Genomic DNA, 26320 nt, shown 5'->3' with positions numbered 1-26320 from the left:
AAGCGGATGCTGACAACCGCCTGAAGCCCTGTGCATATCTGTCCTGGAAATTTTCTGAGACGGAAAGGTGGTGGCATGTTTGGGAGAAAGAAGCTTTTACTGTCAAGGCGGCTTTGGAGGCATGGCGCCACCTTTTAGAGGGGGCTAAATGTCCTTTTGAGGTTTGGACTGACCATAAAAATTTGGAAGCGCTCAGCGCACCCCGGAAGCTTAGTCCTAAACAGATCCGCTGGGCTCAATTTTTTAGTTGCTTTGACTAAATTGAAATTCATTCCAGGCAAGAAAAACTTCCTGGTTGATGCGCTTTCCCGCCTACCCCAGGATTCGGTCCAGGCACCTGACGTTGTGGGTGCAGTGTGGACAGAACCCCAATTGGGTTTGCAGGCTGTCACATGCAGTCAAACTCGTGCGCAGCTGCCCCCAGCTTCAGTTTCACCGGCTGGGGGAAGGACTCCAGTTCCCTCTCAATTGCAACAACAGTTTCTGCTAGAGGTGAAATCTGATATTTGGTTGCAGGCGAATAGAGACAATGTTACATTTGACAGAGGCTTAGCTTGGAAGCAAAACCGCCTCTATGTCCCTGACAGTTTGCGAAGGGAAACTTTAAATAGATCTCATGATGATAAGGTGGCTGGTCATTTTGGGTTTGTCAAAACCTTGCACCTGGTATGGCACCAGTTTTGGTGGCCCACCTTAAGACGTGATGTAAAAAGTTATGTTGCTTCTTGTCCTGTCTGTGCCATGTCAAAACGGAAAGGGGGGAAACCGCACGGGCTGCTGCAGCCGGTGGCCAGCCCCTCCTGTCCTTGGGAGGAGATTTCTATGGATTTCATTGTGGATTTGCCTCCTAGTCAGAGAAAGACTGTGATTTGGGTGGTAAAGGACTACTTTTCCAAGCAAGCCCATTTCATTCCATGGCTTCTATTCCGTCTGCTCCGCAATTGGCCTGCCTTTTTCTAATCCACATCTACCGGATCCACGGTAGCCCCTCCCGCTTGGTCACGGACCATGGGACACGGTTCACTTCCCAATTTTGGAGGGCATTTTTGAAACTGGTGGGCACCAAGCAGGCGTTGTCCACTGCATCGCATCCGGGGACTGACGGATCTACGGAGGTTCTCAATTCGACCCTGGAGCAGTTTTTGAGGGCATTTGTCAATTATCAACAGGATAATTGGGTTGATCTGCTGCCTTTTGCTGAGGTGGCTTATAACAATGCCATTCATCAGAGCACAGGGCACACCCCTTTTCATGTTATTTTTGGACGGGATTTTGTCCCCATCCCTGAGTTGCCCCAACCCCCCACGCAGCCCAGCTCTCCTTCTGATTGGGCTGCTCAGCTAGCTGATTCCTGGCCAGTAATTCAGCAGGCTTTGGCTGATGCCCAGGCTGCTTATAAGCTGCACGCCAATAAGCGGCGAGCCCTTCAACCTGATTTTAAAGTTGGGGATCAGGTCTACCTTTCCACCAAGTTCATAAAGTCCCCGCAGCCCTCTAAAAAGTTGGCTTCTAAGTTTGTGGGTCCTTTCCCCATTGTGGGAATCATGAACCCTGTCACGTTTAAACTGGATTTACCTCACAATCTGAAATGTTTGCATCCTGTTTTTCATTGCAGCTTGCTCAAGCCTGTCAGCCACTCCGATCATTGGCACCCACAGCCTCCACCTCCTGCTCCGATCATGATTGACGGACAGCAACATTTTGAGGTGAAGGAGGTCCTTGATTCTCGCAGGAATCATGGCTCCCTGCAATACCTGATTCGTTGGAAGCACTTCCCCCACCCTGAGTGGGTGTCTGCCCGTGATGTTCAATCTCCTGTTTTAGTTAGACGCTTTCATCTGGCTTATCCTCTGAAACCTGCTCCTTAGTGTTTCGCTTTTTTGGGGGTGGGCGGTATGTCATGTTCACCGTTCCAATGTTACCGTTACATCGTAACGTTTCGCATGTCATTTGGCTGATGCGTGTTTCGTCTGGGAGGGGAGGAGGATTCCGTCTCGTGGGATTGTTATATGTTAGCAGCTGGATTGGAATGTGTTTGGGTTATCTCGTGTGTTCAAGGTTCCTTTCCCAGGACATCAGCAGAAACGGTTACCAGCACCTGGGGGGGGGGGGAGTTTGCAACGGCTGGACGAGGGGAGGGATTACGTTTGTGCCGAGGGTTTTTAGTTTGTATTTGGTGCGCTTTTGCTCATTCTCAGCTTTCTCTGTATTTGCATACTATTCTTTAATAAATCAGATATCATTAAGTTCCTGCTTGTGAGTCTGAGTCTATTAGGGTAGGCAATCCTTACACTCGGCTGGTTTGAATTACTTTGAACAGGAGGAGAACAATCAAAAGGCCTCCGAAAAGAAACGTGGAGCCCAAATTTTATCTGTGCTCTAAATTGCCTCTTAAGAAGGGCAGCCCTCTTCATTTCCTCAAGAGTGGAAAAGGAATGGTTGAGGGTCTGCCATCACAGTGTGGCCAGAGGACAAGGAATTAATGATTGGAAGGGATCAGTCATAGGCTATAGAATCATGAGGTTGGAAGAGACCTTGGAGGTCTTGTAGTCCAACCCTCTGCCCGGGGCAGGTAACATCAGACCATCCTAGGCAAATGGCTGTCCAACCTTTGATGACCTCCAGTCATGGAGCATCCATGACTTCAGGAGGCATTGCTTCATAGCTCTCACCACCAGAAATTCCTCCTTATTTCAGGTTTGGATCTCCCACTGTGAAGCTTCCACCCACGGGTTCTTGTCCTACGCTCAGGTGCTACGGTGGATAAATCCACACCCTCTGCCTTAAGACATCCCTTCAGGTATTGGATGTATCTTACTCAACCGTAGCGTAGCTCTCTTTGCTTCTACAAGATGATGGATCTGTGGTTGCTCCAGCGAAAGGAAGTTCAAAAATCTCAGGAATCAGAAATCAGCCACCTCTAACTGCTGGTATGGCATGGACTTTTTGGAGGTGAGCCTTATGCTCCAGGTCAGGGAGACTGTGGCTATGTTTTCCCAACACGACCCTGAAAAGTAAAGTCTCCTTCCTGTTCATCTGGATTCCTGGGGACCTCATGGTCACATCCATGTAGTTTTTACAGCAGAAATACAGAAGGACATTGGCTTCCTGTAGGAATTTTTTTTTTACTTACTAGTCTAACCTATATCTGTGATTTCCTAGCGATCTTCAGCCCAAATACTAACCATGTTCAAGGTCACAATGGATGTAAAAAAGGGGATAGCACTTCAATCATGCGGTTGTGAGCACCATCTTGACTTTTTTGACCCCATCTCTGTGGACACCCCTGCATATAGGAGATCATCCAGGGGGAAGCTGCTTGTGGTATTACAAGTTGGTGAGGTGAAGGTGGGTGCTGCCAAGAGATGCTGTTTTTCCACCCTGGCATCTAGCTTTGGCACAATTGCCTTTTATTTTTCAATTTTGCTCCCTGCAATCTTTTATTTTGGTAAGAAAGACAACTGAGTATCCTTGGTGGAGTTTTTATTTCTGTGGAGCCATGCCATGGCTGAGAACATAGCATGCAGCATGTGATTGATTGATAGATAGATAGATAGATAGATAGATAGATATAGATAGATAGATAGATAGATAGATATTCCATTCACTCGTGTCCAATTCTCGGAGACTGCCTGGACAAGTACATGCAGTTTTCTTGGCAAGGTTATTCAGAAGTGGTTTGCCATTGCCTCCTTCCTAGGGCTGAGAGAGAGGGACTGGCCCAAGGTCACCCAGTGGGCTTTCATGCTAAGGCAGACCAGAACTCACAATCTTCCAGTTTCTAGCCTGTTGCTTTCACCACCACTACACCAGTGATTCTCATGTGATTTCTTTCTTTCTTTTTCTTCCTCCCTCCCTCCCTCCCTCTCCCTTCCTTTCCCCCTCTCCCTCCCTCCCTCCCTCTTCTTCATTCTTACTTTTCTTTCTTTCTTTCTTTCTTATTGTCTCTTCTTTCTTTCTTTCTTTCTTTCTTTCCCTCCCTCTCCCTCTCCCTCTCCTCTCCCTCCCTCTTCCTCCCTCCCTCCCTTCCTCCCTCCCTTCCTTCCTTCCTTTCCTCCCTCTCCCTCCTTCTTTCTTTTTCTTTCTCCCTCTCCCTCTCCCTTCCTTTCCCCCTCCCCCTCCCTCCCTCCCTCCCTCTTCTTTTTCTTTCTTTCCTCCCTCTCCCTCTCCCTCTCCCTCCTCTCCCTCCCTCCCTCCCTTCCTCCCTCCCTTCCTTCCTTCCTTTCGCCCTCTCCCTCTCTTCTTTCTTTTTCTTTCTCCCGCCTCTCCTCTCCCTCTCCCTCTCCTCTCCTCCCTCCCTTTCTTTTTCTTTCTTTCTTTTTCTTTCCTCCTCTCGCCTCTCCCTCCCTCCTTCCCTCCTGCCCTCCCTTCCTTCCTTCCTTCCTTCTCTCCTCTCCTCCTTCTTTCTTTTCTTTCTCCCTCTTCCTGTCCCATTCCTTCCTTCTTCCTTCCTTCCTTCCTTCCTTCCTTCCTTCCTTCTTCCTTTCCTCCCTCTTTATTCTTTCTTTCTTTCTTTCTTTCTTTCTTTCTTCTTTCTTTCTTTCTTTCTTTCTTTCTTTCTTTCTTCTTTCTTTCTTATGTATTTTCTATGCTTTCAGCTGACAGTATCCTACCCTCCTTATGCTGGTCTTTGACCATAATAAAGATTTGTTTGATAGCATGCAGCAAATCCTAATTCTGATCATCCTCAGGAAAATAAAGGACAATGAAGCAGAGTAGAAGAATTTGATGTGGATCATTCCCTGATCTTTTGTCTCTCTAATTCCTATAATTGCCAAATCCATGGCCTCCCTGCCATACTGCAGAACCAAATTCAAAATCCTTCCTATTCCTTGGCCTTAGAGGTCCAGCATACTTATCCATCTGCCTTTATTTCAAACGGACTCTTGCGTCAAATGAATCCCAGCTGTTGTGTACTTTTGAACTCTCACCAGGCAAGCTCTTTGCAGCCCCCTCCTTTCCCCCAAAGTAGTGCATCTTTTCAGCATTGCCACATACACGGGCCTTGCTCTTAACAGGAATGCATGAAATACGGTGATGCCTTTTCCCTTTTCCAAAATACTTCTGATTGATTGGTGGGACAGAAGTATGCAAAATTGTTCCAACATGTTATCACATGCTTATTGCTTATAATGTAAAACAGTTGCCAGACTCAGCTGATCATTTACTTTTGGTACCCTTGCAAAGTGACAAATATTGTTGGGGGAGGTGTCACAGGGGAGGGGTGCCAAAAAAGTTTTGAGATGGCGGTTGCGCCCATACGATTAAAGCCTCGCCCTGTTGCACATACAATGCATGTAAAAAAGGAGCAGAGCTTTGATTGTGTAGCCACATTTTCCACCTTGACTTTTTAAAAAAAAATTCCCTCCAGACACCTCTGAAGATTGTTTAGCTATAGCAAAAATCTTCTGGAAAAAAAACGGTTTTTTTCCTGGGACTTTGCTACCTTAGGCAGTGGGTTCTATGATCCTTTATGTCTAAACAAGAACCAACTCAAAAACTTCTTCCATCTTGGAGACAATCCTGCCAGGTGTTGGGTAAAGACAGCTAGTGGAGAATTAAATTTTTCTGTTGCCAAGTCTGCTTAGGAGGGCTTGCTCAGAATTTCAGGATTTGTAGGAACGCCACAGTGCTAAGGGAACAAAGTTGTTTATTTAATTGTGAGTCTGCAGTCCTTGAAGAGAATCAACAGCCAAGAGAACTCGACTCTGCTGGCTGACAGATGAGCACAGAACACCTCTGCATTCAGGGCTCGTCTGCTGGCCAACAAGACGTTCCTGGTCAGGTCATCTCAATTTCACACTACTATTTTTCTGTCATCTGCAAAAGGAAAATAAACAAGTACCAACAACAAATGTTTGTGCTGGCTGGTCCCCAGGCTTCTTATGTTGTGCTGTACTTTGACCCTTTTAAAAGTTCTGATGATGCAATTTGGTCTAGTGGTTAAGGCAGCCTTTCTCAATCCTTTGACTCTGGAGGAACCCTTGAAGTATTTTTCAGGCCTCAGGGAACCCCTGCCCATTCAGCCTCAAATAGAGGCCAGACATTACAAAATTATATTTGTTTCATGTACAGGCCTGTCTTTATGCATTAACAGTGCTTTTAAACTAAAAATAAAGAATGAAACTTACCTTTTTAATATCAAGTTGCCCGAATTTGAAATAATTTTTTAAATAAATTGTGATCTCCCAGGGAACCCTAAGGTGACATGGAACCCTGGTTGAGAAACCCTGGCTTAAGGTGCTGGTCTAAGAGTAGGAAATCTGAGACGTAGCCCTGCCCTAGACATGAAGCTACCTGGATAACTTTGGGCCAGTCGCTCTTTCACAGCCAAGAAGAAGGCAAGGGAAACCACCTCTGCTCGCAAGAAAACTGTGTGGATTTGCTCAGGCAATTGCCAGAAGTCAAAACTGACTCAAAGGTGCACACACATGCACACACACACACTCACACTCACACTCTAACTGCCATTCAGGGAAACTGGGAACTACAGCCATACTTGATCTTCTTTTCCATGACTACAAAGATTACCCGGTGTATTCCAAACCAATGGCATGATGTTGTTTCAGCTTGCAGTTCTGAAAACAGGATTTCTTGTCAAATAGAAAATCTGAGACTGGTGCTGGGAACATCCCAGACTGCTTGGAAGCCAAAACAGCTGGTGATGGTGACTTATGATCCAGAGAGGACTCGACATAATCCATGAGTGGAATTGCACCTGCGTATGGAATGGGCAATAATCTGGGCATCCTGGGTTTGAGTCAGTTTTAAGCCCAAAGGGCTAGAAAATATTAGAATTGGTGTCTCTGACTTTCAAGCCAAAGACCGCAACTCCAATACAGTCCCTAGCAGCCTTCCCCCACCCCCCCTTTGGCATGAATATTTTTAATACAGAATAATGTTATCCATCCATAAGGCACATGGAGTGAGCAAGTTTTCCTTGTGTGTCATAACCCACTTCTGGGGTTTAAAAAAAGGCAAGAACTGTCCTCGGGCAGAACTGCTGTGACAGACATTATTAGAGACTAGGACAGATGCTAAAAACGGGGGCAGAACCACTAATAGCAGAGACTCTTCTCAGAATTTAAACCAGAAGAATTCTAAAGGGAATTCTAAATTCTAAAGGGGCAGTAGGAAATTCCAAACGGAGAGAAAAAGATGCTGAGCTGAGCAACTATATTTAGTTCAACCAAGGGGACAATTGGCCGCAGTTTCCCTAATACAGTTGCCCTCTATAACATCTGCCACAAACAACCATGCCACGTTCATGGTGACATTGTCAAGCAACTGCTGCCATGATGTCCGTGTGACGCCAGGAGGTAAGTTGGGGTGTTTGTGAGATGCTGCTTCCATGAACATCTTGTCCTTTGCACCCTGGTAGATGTCCATGGTTGTCCCGTAACCAGAAACCACCCCAGGCTGGAAATACATTGAAACTCCATTGCAAACAAGAGATCTGAAGTGGACCCAGTTAAGACTGGGTTGCCTCACAGCTGCAATAAAAAAGGGGTACAGTTTGATTAAACAGACATGGGTGTCATCTTTACTTTTTTGACCCCCCCTTTCTCCCACAGAGGCTGCTGTGTTGCTGTGAAAAAATTAAAATGGCATGGTGCCTTTTATTTATTTTTATTTGTTTAATTGATTTATATCACCACCCATTTCCCATAAGTGACTCTGGGCAGCTTACAATAAGAATAGATAAAAACTTGTTTCAGTCCTTTAAAGCCTGGGAATGTCTGCTTACTGAGAATGGTTAGAATGAGTACATAGAATCATAGGACTGTGGAGTTAGAAGGGGTCACAAGGATCATCTAGTCCAGCCCTCTGCAATGTGCAGGAAAATCAGTTGAACCACCCTTGAGAAGTGGCTGCCCAGTCTTTTCGTAGAAACCTCCGTTGATGGAGAACCACAACTTCTGCAGAATGTTCCACTGTTGGACAGATCTTATGGGTAGGAAGATTTTTCTTCTATCTAAATGAAATCTAGGTAGCTGCAACTCATACCCATTAGTTCTGGTCCTAATTTTTGTGGTTATGGAAAAAAGCTCTTGCCCATCTTCCCTGTATCTTCTCTTTGTGCACCTGAACACTGGTATTAAGTCTCCCTTCAGTCTTTGTTTCTTCAGACTGAACAACCCAAGTTCTTTCAGCCTGTTCTCACAGGGGTGTTCCCCATTCCTTGTATCATCTTTGTCACTGTCCTCTGAACCCTTTCTAACTTGTCAATATTTTTCTGGAAACCTGATGCCCAGAATTGTACCCGGCACTTAAGGTGTGGTCTCACCGGTGCATAGTAGTGGAGAACAAGGCTTCATGCATCTTTGACTGATCCCGCTGCACCCAGAACCTGTTGGTCTTTCTAGCACTGTCTCACACTGCCATCTCATATTCAGCTTGTTGTCAATGCCCACCCCAAGTCCTTCTCCGAAGTAGTGCCTCCAAGCCTTGAATTCCCATCTTGAAGGTTTGCATTTCCCCTCCCTAAATGGAACAGTTCAGATTTCTCCCTGTTGGAAGTTGTGTTCTTCTCAGACTAGTCTTCCCTTCCAGATTAGATTGCAATGTCATTCTGTCAACTTAGCTGTTGGCCAGGCCTCCCAATTTTGTTTCATCTGCAAATTTGACAAGCAGTCCATCAACTCTGTTAATACTGGCCTCAAGACAGTTCCCTGCAGGACCTCACTGGCTACTTCTCTCTCTCCAACTGAATGTAGAGCCATCAATGCCGAATCTCTAAATGTGGTTAGCCAGCCAACTGTAGACCCACCTGACTCTTAATGACATCCAAACCACATTAACAGCTTGTCAATCAGAACATGGAAGCCTGACAAAAGCTTTTTGGAAATCAAGATAGATTATATCCACAGTGTTCCCCACATCCAGTAAAGTAGCCACCTTCTCAAAGGAGACAAGATTTATCTCATGTTGCCTGTTTTTGACAAAGCCATGCTGACTTTTAGCAATCATGCCCTTGTCATCAAGATGCTTACAAATGGCCTGCTTTATTTGCTCTAACAACTGAGATCCTTCTTTTTTCCTTTCTTCAAGAGAGGGCCCACTCTTGCTTTCCTGGAGAACCTCCCCAGTTCTCCAGAATGCCTCAAATATAATTGACAGAGCTCCCAACAGCTCTTCTGCCAGTTTCCTAAGTATTCTGGGGTGTATTTCAACAAGGTCTGGAGACTTGAGCATTTCCATTGGCTAGAAGTTCCTTTATTACAGCCTTACGACCTACAGCTTCCCGTGCTCTGTTCATTCCCAGGTCGTGCTACTCAAGTCACCATTTTCTTGGATGTAAAGACAGAAGCAAAATAGAGTTGAGTTCCTTTGCATTCTCTTGATCACCTGTCAAGACTTCTCCATTTGGAGTAAGCAGTGAGCCCACTGCTTCCTTTGCTGCTTACATATCTGAAGAAATATCTGAAGAAACTCTTCTTGCTGAATGCTTCCTCCCTTGCAGGCCTTAGCTCATTTTCTTCTTCTACATTCCTGACCACATTTCTGTCTTTCTGAGCTGATGCCTAGAGGCCAAAGGCTCTTGTAGTTAAGACCTGAGCAACAATCAATTTCAGTGGAGGCTGAAGTCATCTGGATGAAGCTCAACTTCTAAAACAGGTTAATGCTTAGCAAGGTCTTCTTGGAAGCTGCCCAGCCAATTCTTTCAACTCTGTACAATACTTCGCATCCTGTATATGCTGAACAAATGCTTGCTTTGGGCCTAGTGTTTATTAGCCCTTTTTATGAACTATATTTAGTAGTTCCTGTCTGCCCCCTTCCAGCCTTTTTAACACAAAACTGTTCAGTTACTAGTCCTATGGTATGCTGAGTTAGGTAGTATTATCTAACTGACCATGGCTAATTTTGAAAAGGGGTAGAACTGACCATATTTTCTTGGGAAGTTGGAATCCCAAGGGTGTAGGCTAGAGTGAAAAGTTGAAAAACTATCCCAGAAAAAAGGAAAAAAGATTTCCATATTGTTGCCCTGAAAACTATGTGGCCTTGTTCATGAAACCATCAGGAATCAAGCTGGACTCAAAGGAGATTTTACTTTTTATCTGCTGTTTTGAACCTTGTATCTGGATCTAGAAACGGCCAAAGCAACTCCATGCAGTCAAAAACTTTTTCCACTCCTTTTTAAACACAAAATATTCTTTTTATTTGTCACCGAAGGCTACACGTGGTCACTTCTGTTCTGAGATTTTTTTGTCGTTTTGATTTTTGTTTTCTAGAAGGTATCTACATCTGCATGTATTTACAGGGTTGTTTTATTTACAGTCAAGAATACAGTGTTAGAAACACAAAGTGTCAAGAGGAAAAAAAAATTCTCAAGTCAGTTCTAGACCTCTAGGAAATTACACGCAGTAACAAGAACTAATTTGCCAATGCTGGGATTGCAAGTGTGATTTTGACAGAAAGTCATCTTCTCAAACCAGCCTGTGTTTAGATATTTCCCCTTATGTAAACTGTATTTTTGTTTATTACAGATATAATAGAACAATTACTGTCCTAACAGGTATCTTTAATTTTCCTCCATTCCTTGGTGTGTGTGTGTATGTGTGTAAATACATTCTCACACATCAATTTTAATTGTTGATTCATAGGCTTTTGAAGATCACTGGTACAAACCTTTCAGGGTCTGGAATGGGGCAGATGACACTGTGGGATTTTCACTGTTCTTAAATTTCAAGATAAATTCTGGATTGATCCTTATACACTTAAAATACACCCCCCTCAGCTAATTTATTATTCTTGAGGCACATTTATAAAAGATTCAAAGAGGGCATTAGAGTGAGCAGATGGATGGCCCATCCAAGGACACTATGGAGTAAAGACAGTCCAGTTGCAATTCTGACCAGGTTATCAAAACCTTCTTGAACTCAGTGGAGTCTACAGAGATGCATCAAGGTTGTGGGAAACATTTTTCAGCTATGGTAACCTCCACTGAAATATTTTCTGTAATTTCAATCTTCTTAAATTCATTATAAATTATGCACTGCTCGTCTAATTGTGTCTAGATTTCTTTTCCAATTTCCTTTTTTAACAAATCCCATCTTTTCATCCTTGCCTTTTCTCTAGATTTTGTTTCAAACTGTTTTTTAGATCAGAGACTTTTCGGAGAGAACACAAAGCATGCCAATTTATCATAACAGATTTATATATGCCTAATTGGATGGGTGTTTCAAAAATCACCTAGTGGTTTTTATCCCTGGCTCCCTTATGCATCAATGTTGTCAGGTGCTGATACTACTTTAGAAAACACTATTTAATTCCACACTGCTCAGCACGTGTTCATAATTGTGTAGCGTGTCATTACAGCTCTTCAGTCTGAACATATTCAACAATACAGTACCATCAAATTGGTGCCTTTAGTCACAGAAAACGAGATTCAAAAGTTTCTTTGAATTTTGTTCATGTTTTACACATCTTTTCCTCCACGTTCAGAACACCTCTTGATTTGTAAAGTGGCCATATGTGTGGATGGGATGCGTGCAAATGTGTGAACAGGGAAATATATCTTAGTTCTTGTCTTGGAAGCAAAATCAAGACAACTCATGGCAGAAATAATTTGATCCTAAAAGCAAGGTTCTTGTCACAGTCTGGAGCAAACTGGATTAACTGTGACTACAAAAATGGCAAATCAAACATGTGGCACAGGACTAGTTGATGAAGAAGAAAAATGCCAGTCTTCGTATTAACTTAGTTTATGATATCCATCAGAAGGTTTGCTGATGCAGAGAAACTTGTAGTACCAGTAAGTTTTACCCAAACTGATTGATGGAACTGTAACTCCCAGAATTCCCTTGAACACTAGCTGGGGATTCTGGGAGTTAATCCCAAAATTCAAGGGGAGTTAGGATTGGGGAAGGCCGCTCCAACAAATGTGTTAGCTTAATCAAATCAATGATTTATTTGCCAGGAAGTGCTGAGAAGCAACATATAAGTGGCACTCAAGGATAATTGTCCCTGCTGTGACCTGTTTTGGCAATTCTAGTGGAGAGTGTTGTGTGCTCTGGGATGCAAAAGCAGGTAACAACTGGGATTATTTTGGTTCCTTAACATATACGTCCATGTGAAAAAGAGTTCCTGGTATGTAGGAAAAACAATGAATATTCCACAGAAGAGTTGCAATAGGCACCACGCTAACCACATTAGTTTTCTCAAGCACCTATCATAGGACACTTCTGATCTTTATTCATGGTAACAACATCTGAGAAGGAAATGAAGCTATAAATTTCAATTTAATCTGCTGTTGCATTTCTACCTTGCTTCTTTTAAAATTAATTTAGCATTCTCTGCCAAAATGTTCTGTCCTGGCTGCTGTCAGAGGTGTCATATGGGGGTGTGGTCAAAAAACATCAGGATGGTAGCTGTAATCATGCAATCAAAGCCTTATCCCCTTTTTAGGTGGGTTGAGGCCACCATCTTGACTTTTTAAAATCTCCTCTGCAGATGTCCCTGGGCACTGTCTTGAGTTTATGGATCTATCTACATCCAGCTTTGTGAAGACATGGGGCACAAGATAATGCAGTCCTCAAATACTAGGCAATGTACATCTTCTTAAAAGAAAAAAAACCCCTATAATACAACACTCTTATCCATCAAAGAGGCCAGATATCTGGTCCACAGGGTTCCCCCTAGATCAACCTTCCTCAACCTGGCACCTTCTATAAATGTTTGGACTGCAATTCCCAGAATTCCCCACCAAGTACAGCCTTGGATCATGCTGGCTAAGAATGTATGGGAATTGGAATGGTTGCTACATTTTGAAGAGTCACCTGGCAGTAGGTGGCTTCAACTTCTATGAGGTATGTCCTAGGCTCTAAGACACCAGGGAAGTTGCCACTGGCTCCGAGTTGTAGCCACAATGTCATGCACTCCACGTCAAGGCACAAATAATGCAAATGATGTAATTTTCACCACTTGAGTCATTATGTTAATTATGTCCATCATTAACATACATCCTTTGCACCATGACATCAAGATGTGCATCATATCATGGCTTCTACAAATGCCCATGATTGCTTCTGGGACTCTCAGCCGAACTGGCTGAAATCCTCCAGTAACTTTCTCGCAATTCCAAACAATGGACAGAAAACCAGCAGTTTAGCAGAGACACATTCCCTCTTATCAAAAGACTTCCTTACTTGCTCAAGCACCCAGACACCTCTCTTCTTTGCTGTTTTCTCCCAAGGAGGCACAAGTAGCAGAGGAGAATAAGATGCATCCCGGAAGGAAGAGGATGGAAAACTGGTTGCATGGATGGAATCATTCACCACCATCTTGTTTCCAGAAGCAAGCAAAGATGGGCCAAGTGCCAGGAATTGTCCTGAGGGGCCATGAGGAACAGCGCCAAGAAACAGTAGGCCTCTCAAAACTCAAAGAGTCCTAATTCAGTGATTCTTGAAAAGTTCTAGCTTAGTCTATACCAGCGTTTCTCGACCTTGGCCACTTGAAGATGTGTGGACTTCAACTCCCAGAATTCTCCAGCCAGCATGGCTGACTAGGGAATTCTGGGAGTTGAAGTCCACACGTCTTCAAGTGGCCAAGTTTGAGAAATACTGGTCTATATCTCCTTTAGGATCATTAGGTGTATGTCACCCACTTATTTGCTTGATTTTGTGTGAGGGATAATGCTCCTATTTTTGTTGCACATTCACCCCACAGTCAGCATTTACCTCTGATAAAACAAAGCTTCCCCCCTTGCAACCATTGCTCTGGGTCAACCTTGGTGCCCTCCAGATGCTTTGGATTTTAATCCTCCAAATTCCCAACCTATAGCCATGTTGGTTGAAAAGTTAAGTGTATCTGGAAACTATCAGACAACACCCTGGTTTCCTGTATCTGGGTAATAAGAACCCACCATTCACAAAAAGTCATTTTCAGAAGGGATAACAAGGGGTCACACAGTGAGGGTATGGCTTCTGCCTCAAGAAAAACTAATCAAAAAGACATCTCAGGGTAGCATTTTGTTCTTTTCCAACCCACACACAAACTCTTTGAATCAGCCCTGAAACCTGGATTGATATGAACCTCCTTTAGTGTATGAAAAATATAGTTCTTCCTGTTTTAGGAATTTTCATTTATATTCAGTTCATCTTGATACTCATACCAGGAAATCAGCTTTTTTTTTAAAGAAGAAACTCTGGATAGATTTTTGTCTCATGACACGAAGACTCACAGTTCTGCACAGAAAGCATTGAGTATACATGTGTGTTTGCGTGTGTGTGTGCAGGGCTGTGAAAAGCAATGAAGGAAGTTGAGATGAAGAAAAGAAAGTTTCCACTGGCTGGGGTCTGCTTACAATTTCTGCCATGCCTGCCTCTCAGCTCACCTACTGCCATTAATTTCCAGATATTTCTATTTTGCTAGACCTATCTCAACCAAATCAAAGTCTTTGGAATCTCTATGTTGGACGGAGAATAATTTATACACAAAACCAACCGATGCAGGCACATCTATGTAACACTCTTTCCAGCAGTTCTGGTGACAGAACTGATTTGCATCAGCGGTGAATTTCTTTGCAAAGAGCAGTAAAAGCCACTCCAGTTTTGAAACTACAGAGAATGCAGCGTATGGTGTATGATCCTGTCCTTCTCTAGCTAAGACGCTCTTGGTTCCCAATGCCCTATGTTTAGCCCTGGTTTTGCTTTTTACAAAATGATATTAAGTCAACAAAAGACTTCCTCCAAACTGTAGGTGCGCTCCTGAAAGCTAGCATAGTCTGGCACATGTCTGTGAAGTTTAAAGGTCAACATACATAAGACTTGATAGACCTATCCAGTTCTCCCAATGCTTTGGTTTGATCTCAGTATGGTAACGGGAAGGTTGGAGATCACTCAATATTTTATTTTATTTTATTCTGCCTTTATTATTTGCCTGTTTCTCTATGGACCATCTGCCACAAAAGCTTGCCCTCTAAAAATCATCCCAGCACTGGAGAAGACCATTTTGGTACACGTGGCCTGTGGAGGAAAGATTAAGCATCTCTTTACCTACCGATGCTGCATTAAAGTAAAAAGAAAAATGATCAAGAGATGCTTGATGTATCTCTCACATCAATATCTAACCTGGCTCTGAAATATTAGGAGGAATTGAGATTTCATCATCAAGGATGACCCTACTCTTGATAAATTGCCATGTCTGCTTTTAAGAGAAGAGCTTAAATCCTCAAAAGATGACTGTTAAAGACACTTCACTTGGTGTACAGAAATACTATATATTTAAGGAGGGTTTACTGTTGACAAATATACATCATTGGTGCTTCCCACCTAACAGTATGTGCAACAAAAGTTACTCTAAGTAGAGTGTGATTTTTTTCCCCCCACCCTGCTCCAATAGCTGCTATGGGGTTTCAAAATGAAAAAAGATTTGCAGCAACGTGTCCTCTGTCACGCAAAAGCAGAAAACAAGCTGGTGAACAAAATAGCCTACTGTAGTAAAAAAGACTCATTTAAAAAAATAAAAAAAGATTATTCCACCTTGGGAAGGGAAGGATGGATCTCACAAGTCTGTAAGATGCAGCTGTTTTGCCTCCTTCAGCAAATAACCCAGAGCACCAAGGTTATCCGGAAAGAATGGGAAATATAAAAATGACCTGCGAGGTCTTGTTTAGAGGCTCATCACAAACGTTTGAAGGACCATTTAAGAAGACTCTGAGGAGCCTCCAGTTTCTTCACATGGTTTGTTCTCCATTGACACCGCAGGAGATGGTGAACTGTTCTTCCTGGAAACAGTCCTTCCTGTTTTTGTTCCTCACAAACCCTCTTCTTATTTTTTTTTCCAACCCAGCTACGAAAGGTTAACACAAACCTAATACAGAGACTCTCTTCTCACCCCATTAAAAAGAAAAAAAAATGAAAGAAAACAAACAAACAAACAAACAGAAACTATGGATTTCAACGAAGGCCTCCCCCTCCCCAAAGGGGACAGAATTGCTCACCCAATGGTGAAATTAAGCTTCCTGGTCCCAAAGGGGCAGAGTGGTAGGAGCAGAGAAGGGGAGGAATGAAAACAGCAAAAAGGTGAGAAAGCCATTAAAAAAAAAACAATCTAAAATAAAGGATGTTGCCTGAGCTACGGTGCAACTGTGTTCTTGCTCCACCCCAACCTTGCCTGTTTTCCGTAAAGTTCTTTGTGTGTTTCCTTTTTTTTTTTTAGGAAAAAAAAAAAGGCTCAAGTACAACACAGTCTGGTATGCGGCCACCCAGGAGCAGCTGTCTTTGGCAAGAAGTCAACGCATCACCCCTCTCTGTCACCTTCTGCCCATCTCACTCTGTCTCATGAAGTGGATGTTGTTCGCATTGTCCGACAGTTCTGGGTACTGTTCCACTGAGATCACGAAGTAGCCATCGTACCCCTGAACCAGTCCTGCGTTCAGCAGTTGCTGCTTCTCCCCTTCTGTCCAGGACCGGCTACCCTCCTCCCCGTCCCGCAGTCTCTGTTGCTCCCGGGCCCAGGCGTGGGCCACAGCCCGTTGCCGGGCCAGCTCCAGCACGCGGGTCTTCTCTTCGTCCAAGGTGGTCCCGTATCGGGTGTTCAGGCACAGTGCTCCGAACTGGAGCCAGATGTCAGTGTAACGTCTAGTCCTCCCATTGAGCACTGTATTGATTTGGGAGACGGTGACGTTGATCCCATTCTCCAAGGTTCTCCTTCCACCACTGAGGCCCAGGACTGACAAATCGCTGTCCGACGGCCCTTGTTTGACAAAGTAGTGGGTGTCCATGCCGTCGATGGTGAAATGCAAGTTCTCCAGGTAGTAAGCGTTGTTCAGTATGGCGGCTATTCTCCGCCCGTCCTCATTCGCTGTGCTGATGATATCGGTGGCGACCCTTCCGTCTTTCATTGCAAACTTGACCCCTTTGCCAATGATGGAATCTCCCGAGGCGAAGTGACGGTTCTCCTTGACTTCTTGGCACCCAGCGATGCTTGAACTGTAGATCTGTTCAAAGCTCTCCAACGTGACAAAAGCCTTCAGCTGCTTCTGCACTTCACACTGCACCCCCAAGATTGACTGAACGGTGGCAGGAAGAGAGATTAAAAAAAGAGAAGAATTCGTGTTACCAATAGATGCAAGTTGAATGCATGGAAGTAAAAGAGTGAGTTAAAGAATACCTTCTGGGCATATGCCTTTTGTGGACTAATTCTGTTCATTTTTAAGATGCCACAAAGGTGGTTCTCATTTTTCATGCAAGAGCGCAATATAGCCACTGCATGTCTGGGAAATAATGAATGAAAAATTTCAGCAAGCTGGGGAAATACCTGGAAGCAGTAACTTCCAGTTAAATAGCAATGATTGGCAATGTGCTCAGTAATTATTAAGTATATTTTTCTTTAACTTGTTCTGACAGGTATGTATCATAATAAAGAGCTGCATGAGTTTCCATTTAATGGGAAGCAACATTTGTATTCTTTGCACACACAGAACGGTGCCTGCACCAAACACCGAATACCACAGTAATTGTGTTTTGAAAGATTAAATTAGACATAATGTTGACAGGTCTATGAACAGGATGTAGCAGCATGTTATGGCACATTTTGCTAGGCAGAAGAGATATTGAGGTGCGGGGTTGGTCTTTTGGGTTGGTGGCAGTGGGAAAGGAATTTTAATCAAGGAAAGAACACGGAAGGTAAAAAAATAATAATCCACTCTCCCAGTCTTCCAGAAAGGGGTAAAGACCTGACTCTGCCAACTCACGTGGGGCATGATGATGAAGAAAGCACCCTGAAGATGCTCCTGTAGATTAAGAATTCTTAATTAACATCTATGCCTTGGAATATATTATTTTTGAGAACACTTATTGTATCTTAAATTAGTATTTATCCCTGTTTTATTGTAAACCGCCCAGAGTCGCTCTCTGAGTGATATGGGCAGCAACTAGCTTTGAAATATAAATAAATCTGCTCTCCCCCTTGACAAGATTCGGATCAGACCTGGGATTGTATTCGCAGATCTCCCTTTTCATGCAATAGTTTCGCCCAAAATGAAGGGAGTTTCTCCGAAACTGAGTGTGCTGTCCTTAAGGCAATTTAGCCCCACAGCCCAGGATATCTGCAAGCCACCATGAATGTTATCATGAATACCACTGTAATCGTAATTAAAAAAAAAAAAAATCTCTCTGTTATCTCGAAAGAAGTCCTGCGCCTTTGAAAAGCTGCTTAATTTGAAGAATGAGTGACCTTGAATGCACCCTTTTAATAATAAAGTAATGCATTTGGGAAAAGGGATTTCTCCTCAGAAAGGAAAAGAATGTGTGGGCTCTGCCGCTGCAAATGTTTTTGTTTTTAAAAGGGATACAAACAGATTATGTAGGGTTCAGAGAGATAGCTATCTCGCATTTGAAATTTGTTCTCCATTCTGTTTCATCTTTCTGCTCCCCAAAGGAAGGCAAAAAACAGAAAGTATTGTATGAGGGGATATCATGGTTATCTGATAAGGCCAAAACTTTCAGAGAATTGTCATGCTATCAAGCAGTGTTTTTCAAACTTGGCAACTTGAAGACGGGTGGACTTCAACTCCCAGAATTCCCCAGCCAGCACAGCTGGCTGGGGAATTCTGGGAGTTGAAGTCCACCCGTCTTCAAGTTGCCAAGTTTGAAAAACACTGTTACAGAGGAGTAGTAGAACATCAGAAGTACTATAGATAGTAATGAAAAAAACTCATCTGGTACTGGACTTAAACCCGAGAGAGCTGAATATGAGTCTTGGTGAGTTAGCAATCTGTGCATGGCTTGTTAAATGAGACTGTCAAACATCATCTTCTTCTGTGAGGTAAGATGTCTACACCATCTGACCATGAAAGATGAGTTTTATATTCTATGAGAAAAGCTCTCCAATATTTTGATGAGCAAGTGAGGGAAACTGAACGTCCTTTGGTAACGTGGCTGTAGAGTGCTAGGTGGAAAGGGCCAAGAGCTTTCTGATCCAATGGTCCAAGAAATGAGTGAACTTTTTAAAAAAATCAATGTCTTTCATGACTTCTTCTGGAAACTGCAGAAAATTCCACACAAAACTTGTCTAGATTCGGCCTTACGTATCTCTGGCTTTAAAGGACTAGGAAGGAATGTATAGAACAAAACCAATGATGCTCCTTTCTAGATATATGTCATGGTTACTGTTCCAATGTTCCTGAAAAATATCGTAACGGGTTCCCATGCCGTGGGGCTGACACGAGTCGCTGTACGGGAGGGGGCCGCTCCTGTTCCTTGTACCAGGCTGCGATGCCAGGAGTGAAGAATGAGGAATGCATGTTTGGGTTATCTCGCCTTGTCAAGGACGTTTCCCGCAGACCGGCAGGAACTGTTAGGGGCACCCGGGGCATGGGATTGTACTGACTGTGCGGGGAAGGATTGGGAGTTGCTTGGGGATTTATCGGGAGACATCCCGCGCTTTTACTATTCTCAGCTTTGCTTGTGATCCTGCATACTATTCACTATTAAATCAGATATCCATGAAAGCCCTGTGTGAGCCTGATGGTGATTTTTAATGGGCAATCATTACAATATATGGGAGGAAACCCTGCAGTATCTCCAACTGGAAAGACAGCCCATGTGAAGAAGGCCGTAGCAATGCATTTTAGGCAGCTCAGTGGAGTGTTGCTTTTTGTGGCTGTGAATAGTTCAAAGTATACATTGCCCACTTCCCAATGAAAGGGTCCTCTGGGATAATGTAGCAATGATCCAAAAGTTGACCTTTTTGGAAGCTGAAGAAGCTAAAGATGCATCAGAATCGGGCCAATTACCTTGCTATTGTCCCATTCCTGGGTTTTCAGCTGGGTGTGGGTGAGCTCATAAGATGGCTCCATAGCATTCATGTCGGGTTTAGGATAACCAGGGATAACATTGTGCAATTGAAAACCAAAGGTAAGCAGCCAGCTGTTGACATCTGGAATGGGAAGAGAGAAACCAAAAGGTTACATGCTAGCCACCCTTTAAATGCAGGTTATTCCATCTGGGTGCCCTCCAGAAGTCTTGGGGATTAACTCCCATAACAGATGTGTGAGATATGGTCCAATACATCTGGAGGACATTGTTTTGATGCATGAAGTCATCCAGAAAAGGAAGTAATCAATCAATAAACTTTTCATACAATGGACACATTTTTTGATAGGACACATCACCCTGATTTTGTGGACTAATGGCCATTTAATGAAGAGTTTGTCTATTAAATGGAGTGCTTATTTGTTAGAGCATCCCTTAACAGAACATCTGTTGTTAGACAGGATGCCCATTAAATAGAGCGGTTGATCATTAAATAGGGGTTTTATTGCAAATGATGCTATTTCAATTACACAATTGTGCATACTAACATAAACTGATGCAAATGATGTAATTTCGGATTTAATGGACTTCTGGATTTGACGGACACCACCTCCTACCAAATGGTCCATTAAATTAAGTTTTATTGTTATTTCAGAGGTGGAAAATTGGAAATCCTTCCAGGCATGGCATGTTCATACATGGAACAATGTGCAGATCTCACATTTTATATTAAGTGGCCACTTTGCAAAAGGGAGGGAGGTCAAACCCACAGTCTTGGCTGTATTGGGATTGCTTGCTCTGGTCAAAGAGAAATAAAAATTAACATCCGCTGAGTAAAAAGGTGGCATATAAATCAATTAAATAAATAAATGAAAGGAACCTCAGGTGCCTTAGAAGCTGATATGACATTGGATTTGGGAAAAATAAGCTCACAATACAGCCTGCCACAAATCTATTGTGAGGGCAGTGGCATTCTTTAAGAAGCAGCATTACCTGCCAGGTGCTTTTTTAAAATATCTGTCAGCGGGCAGTGAGTATTTTTGAGCAGAATTCCATGCAAGTCACTGATAACCAAATGCTGAGCAAAGTGAAGCTTTTCCTGTAATGGTGCCTTTTACTATTTTATGAACATTTGCTTTAACTGAAAGCAAAGTCCTTGGTGCTCTACAATTCAACCCTGAGCTACAAATTTTCGCTTCAATTGAAAGCAACTCGCTTGGGCTAGGCAGGTGAGTGTTCTATGAATCACAGCTACCGCCAGAATCCTTCTCTTTTCACTGCATTAAGGCAGTGATCAATATGACATCTGGACAGAAGGAAGGCAGAAAAAAATGCCCCCCCCCCCCAGGCAGCACAGGACTAGCATTCTCTCAGGAGAGTGCTAGGCCTGATTTTTAAAACACAGGTGCTGCACTCTTTCAAAAAATTCTGGGAGTTGAAGTCCACAAATCTTAAAGTTGCCAAGCTGAGAAACACTGCTCTGGGGTGCCTGCAAGGAACAGTCAACTGCCATCTTGACTTAAACGCAACAGTCATGGAGGGCAAGGCCAAGAAACTGGAGGGAGGGGAGGGAGCATCCAAAAATGGCCAACAGAAGCTGTGCAAAACCCTTGTGTGCACCTTCAACCATGTCACTGGTGAAAAGTGCTACCTGTAGATGGGGCTATGAAAACATGTCTGAATAAGAGGGAAAATGCTATTTAAAGTTGGAGCAGCTAAGTATGACTTTAAGGTGCCACTGCCATGGGCTGGGGATGAGAAAAAGGCAATGTTGCAAATATCAACATTGTGCTCCTGGATGTGCTTGTGATGCCGATATGTGGGGTGTGAATCACTCCACCCTCTACGTCTGTTTGGGCTCTGTCCTTAATATATAACTCTTCCGACTCTCAAATTATTTACTCCCAAGTAATTCCACTAACGTCAGTGGGGCTTGGTTTCCTTGGTCTGTCCCTCACTCTGCCTGATCTGCTTTACATGCAACAGTTGTTTTTCACTGCCCCTTAAATAGTAATTCTCATGGATGAATTAACACTTCACTGCATTGTTATTTTTTAAAAGGATTGATGGAAAGGTCATGATGAGACAGGATTCAGATGCTTCCCTCCTGGAACAAGCATCTTTCATACAGTTTATTTAGAGACAGTTTAGAATCTGGAAGCCAGCTGATGCCCACAACGATACCTCTGTACAACTGGCAGGAAATTAAAAGGACATTAATCACCCTTTAATCCACAAAAAAGGATATGCAAGGATATGGGGGAAAGTGGAATGGGAATATAAAACCTTTAGAGTTTAAGGAGGAAAATCATGACACTGCTAGTATAGTTGCCTTAAATCAGAGTATTTGGTCTTCTCAACCAGCAGGGTCTGTTCTCACTGGCATCTGCTCTCCAGTATCAGAGGCAAAAAGATCTCAAAGAACTTTCTGAAGCTTTTAAATGGAAGATGCCATGCATGGAAACTTGCGTGCGCTTTGCCAGCGAGCAATGGCATCTGTCCTGTGGACAAGGAGCAAGCTTCATGGTAAAGCCCATGTGTTACCTGCAGAAGTCCAAGTTTAATCTCTGGCAGTTAACTAGTGAGCTGAACATGATTTTTACCTGTCATGTAGCATTTTATATCCTGGGAGTTACTAATAGGATTGTTGTTTTTGAACATGTAAAGATTGAAAGGCATGATGTTGCTGTGGCTTAGACGTTTCCAAATGCCATGATCTGGGCTGGTCCACCGGCCAGCTAGGACATCATAGTCTCTCTTCCCCATATGTATGAGTTTGGTGAGGGGATCATACAGACCCCCGTGGTAACCGATGATAATTTGAAAGTTTGGGTTGGTATCCATGTAGATCTCTCCGTAAGCTGTGTACAAGATCTGCTTGATCATTAGGCCTGTTCCGCTGAAGACAGCCAAAGGAGTCCCAATGTTATCGCAAGCAATGTAGAATTCATCTCCACTGCTCACTTCCATGGCAAAGAGATGTCCCTGAAGGTCATAATAGAGAGATGTTATCTCAGAGCTGGAGTGATTGTACAGATGGGTGACTTTGGTGGGGTTGGTGAGGTCCGCATAAAAGAACTGCAAATGATGACCATGTGTGGTTTTGCTGGAGACTCTCCTTCCAAGCCCATCGTAACGATACTTCACGCTCCACTTGCTGGCTTTGCTGTAGGCCTTGATGAGAAGTCCTGCGGAATTGTACTCAAAAATGTCATTCCCCCTTTGCCTCAAGAAACCATCTTCATCCATCTTATACTGCACATCTCCCAGTCTTGTAATCCTGTCCCTGAGATCGTACCTCAGTGGTGTAAGACGGGCACTGTTGCCCGGACTCAACAAATGGAGATTCCCATTGAGGTCATAACTGTATCTCCAGAGTGGTTTCTCATTGATTGATACAGTCTGCAGCTGGCCATCGGCATCGTACTCGTATGAATACCTTGTGGTATTTGCATAAGGGCCAACCTTCAATTCCTTTTTCACTACTCTCCCCATGTTGTCATACTGTACGGTCATCCAATACATGAGGGACCTGAATATTTCATACTGAACTTCTTTCATCCTACCGTAGGCATCAAAATGTTTAGTGTGAGTCATGACCGCCGTGGTGATGATCTGATTGATGTCATAATAGATAACTCCAAATTTACCAAATTGCTCTGTTTTGCCCGACACGTCATCGTAACGGTACAGATCGATGGGCAATGGTGTTTCGTTGATCACTGCTTGCATGCTCGTCACCCGGAAACTGTTGTCATAGTTGTAATCAAAACGGGCGTTCACCATGCCTTCTTCTGTAAACCGAAAAATCTGGCGGTCGATGAGCGGTCCGATCTGGCGATACCTAATAGTACAGGTGAACCCTTCGTTTTGTAGGTTTATTGTCTTCAACATGCCTGCTGTTTCGTCGTAGGTGAAGCTGATTTTGGTTGTGTCATAAAGCATCTCAGCCAGTTTAGACAGTTTGCCATATTTATAGATGACTCGTCTCCCGGTTCCCAAGTAATATGTGTGAAGGAGTTCCCATTTCTCACTGAAGTCTTCCACCACTGAGGCATTGCCCTCTGGAGCCCTGTAGATATTCCTGTAATATCCAATCGAGCGAAGCGTTTCCAAGGTCTGACGCGCTACGTTGGGCATCGTTACCGACGACAAGCGATCGTTTTTATCAAATTCAAAAATGTACTGCCGCTGACTGTGAAGAAGCAGGACCATGGACTGTAATCAGAAGAACAAAGCAAGTTATAATGATAACATTTTGATGACAATGTTATTATGGCTAGGTTTCGTAGTGGGATACAGAAAGTGGATCGCTTCTGCTATGCCCAGCTTCATCCAAATAACTATTTAAAACCTCTTAAGGTTGAAAAGAGATCTATGAGCCAGGGCAAATTGGATGTGGTTATTGGTGAGATGTCAAGATTAAAGATAGACATTCTGGGCATCAGTGAACTGAAATGGACTGGAATGGGCCACTTCACATCAAATGACCACCAGATCTACTACTGCGGACAAGAGGACCACAGAAGAAATGGAGTAGCCTTCATAATTAATAGTAAAGTGGCTAAAGCAGTGCTTGGATACAATCCAAAAAACGACAGAATGATCTCAATTCGAATTCAGGGCAAGCCATCTAACATCACAGTGATCCAAATATACGCCCCAACCACAAATGCTGAAGAAGCTGAAGTAGAGCAGTTCTATGAGGATCTGCAGCACCTACTGGACAACACGCCTAAAAGAGATGTTATTTTCATCACAGGAGACTGGAATGCTAAGGTGGGCAGTCAAATGACACCTCGAATTACAGGTAAGTATGGCCTGGGAGAACAAAACGAAGCAGGACACAGGCTGATAGAATTTTGCCAAGACAATTCACTCTGCATAACAAACACTCTCTTCCAACAACCTAAGAGACGGCTTTATACATGGACTTCACCAGATGGACAACACCGAAATCAGATTGATTACATCCTTTGCAGCCAAAGGTGGCGGACATCTGTACAGTCGGTAAAAACAAGGCCTGGAGCTGACTGTAGTTCAGATCACGAACTTCTTCTTGCACAATTTAGGATCAGACTAAAGAGATTAGGGAAGACCCACAGATCAGCTAGATATGAGCTCACTAATATTCCTAAGGAATATGCAGTGGAGGTGAAGAATCGATTTAAGGGACTGGACTTAGTAGATAGGGTCCCAGAAGAACTCTGGCAAAATGGCTGTCTGCTGAGACACTAGAAGTAGCCCAAGAAAGAAGGAAAGCAAAAGGCAACAGTGATAGGGGGAGATATGCCCAATTAAATGCAAAATTCCAGAGGTTAGCCAGAAGAGATAAGGAATTATTTTTAAACAAGCAATGCGCGGAAGTGGAAGAAGACAATAGAATAGGAAGGACAAGAGACCTCTTCCAGAAAATTAGAAACATTGGAGGTAAATTCCAGGCAAAAATGGGTATGATCAAAAACAAAGATGGCAAGGACCTAACAGAAGAAGAAGAGATCAAGAAAAGGTGGCAAGAATATACAGAAAACCTGTATAGGAAGGATAACAATATCGGGGATAGCTTTGACGGTGTGGTCGGTGAGCTAGAGCCAGACATCCTGAAGAGTGAGGTTGAGTGGGCCTTAAGAAGCATTGCTAATAACAAGGCAACAGGAGACGACGGCATCCCAGCTGAACTGTTCAAAATCTTGCAAGATGATGCTGTCAAGGTAATGCATGCTATATGCCAGCAAATTTGGAAAACACAAGAATGGCCATCAGACTGGAAAAAATCAACTTATATCCCCATACCAAAAAAGGGAAACACTAAAGAATGTTCAAACTATTGAACAGTGGCACTCATTTCACATGCCAGTAAGGTAATGCTCAAGATCCTGCAAGGTAGACTTCAGCAGTTCATGGAGCGAGAATTGCCAGATGTACAAGCTGGGTTTAGAAAAGGCAGAGGAACTAGAGACCAAATTGCCAATATCCGCTGGATAATGGAAAAAGCCAGGGAGTTTCAGAAAAACATCTATTTCTGTTTTATTGACTATTCTAAAGCCTTTGACTGTGTGGACCATAACAAATTGTGGCAAGTTCTTAGTGGTATGGGGATACCAAGTCATCTTGTATGCCTCCTGAAGAATCTGTATAACGACCAAGTAGCAACAGTAAGAACAGACCACGGAACAACGGACTGGTTTAAGATTGGGAAAAGAGTACGGCAGGGCTGTATACTCTCACCCTACCTATTCAACTTGTATGCAGAACACATCATGCGACAAGCTGGCCTTGAGGAATCCAAGGCTGGAGTTAAAATCTCTGGAAGAAACATTAACAATCTCAGATATGCAGATGATACCACCTTGATGGCTGAAAGTGAAGAGGAACTGAGGAGCCTTATGATGAAGGTGAAAGAAGAAAGTGCAAAAGCTGGTTTGCAGCTAAACCTCAAAAAAACCAAGATTATGGCAACCAGCTTGATTGATAACTGGCAAATAGAGGGAGAAAATGTAGAAGCAGTGAAAGACTTTGTATTCCTAGGTGCAAAGATTACTGCAGATGCTGACTGCAGT

The 26320-nt window shown here is 43.3% G+C and overlaps 1 protein-coding gene across 1 annotated transcript in view; it reads right to left on the bottom strand.

Annotated features, from left to right (window-relative positions):
• Window positions 1-16185: 16185 nt before the first annotated feature.
• The window catches only part of TENM4 (teneurin transmembrane protein 4), a 445069-nt gene continuing 434934 nt past the window's right edge, over window positions 16186-26320 (bottom strand). Inside the window, exons 30-32 of the mRNA XM_063305935.1 lie at window positions 22364-23978; window positions 19742-19884; window positions 16186-17014 (exon numbers count right to left, since the gene is read on the bottom strand). Of these exons, the coding sequence (XP_063162005.1) occupies window positions 16256-17014; window positions 19742-19884; window positions 22364-23978 (2517 nt within the window). The 3' untranslated portion in view covers window positions 16186-16255. The remainder of the gene's footprint in view (window positions 17015-19741; window positions 19885-22363; window positions 23979-26320) is intronic.

This window comes from Candoia aspera, chromosome 5 (genome assembly GCF_035149785.1).
Source record: "Candoia aspera isolate rCanAsp1 chromosome 5, rCanAsp1.hap2, whole genome shotgun sequence".
NCBI lineage: Eukaryota > Metazoa > Chordata > Lepidosauria > Squamata > Boidae > Candoia > Candoia aspera.
Note: the sequence above shows the minus strand (reverse complement) of the source record. Positions and strands in the feature narration are given on the sequence as shown.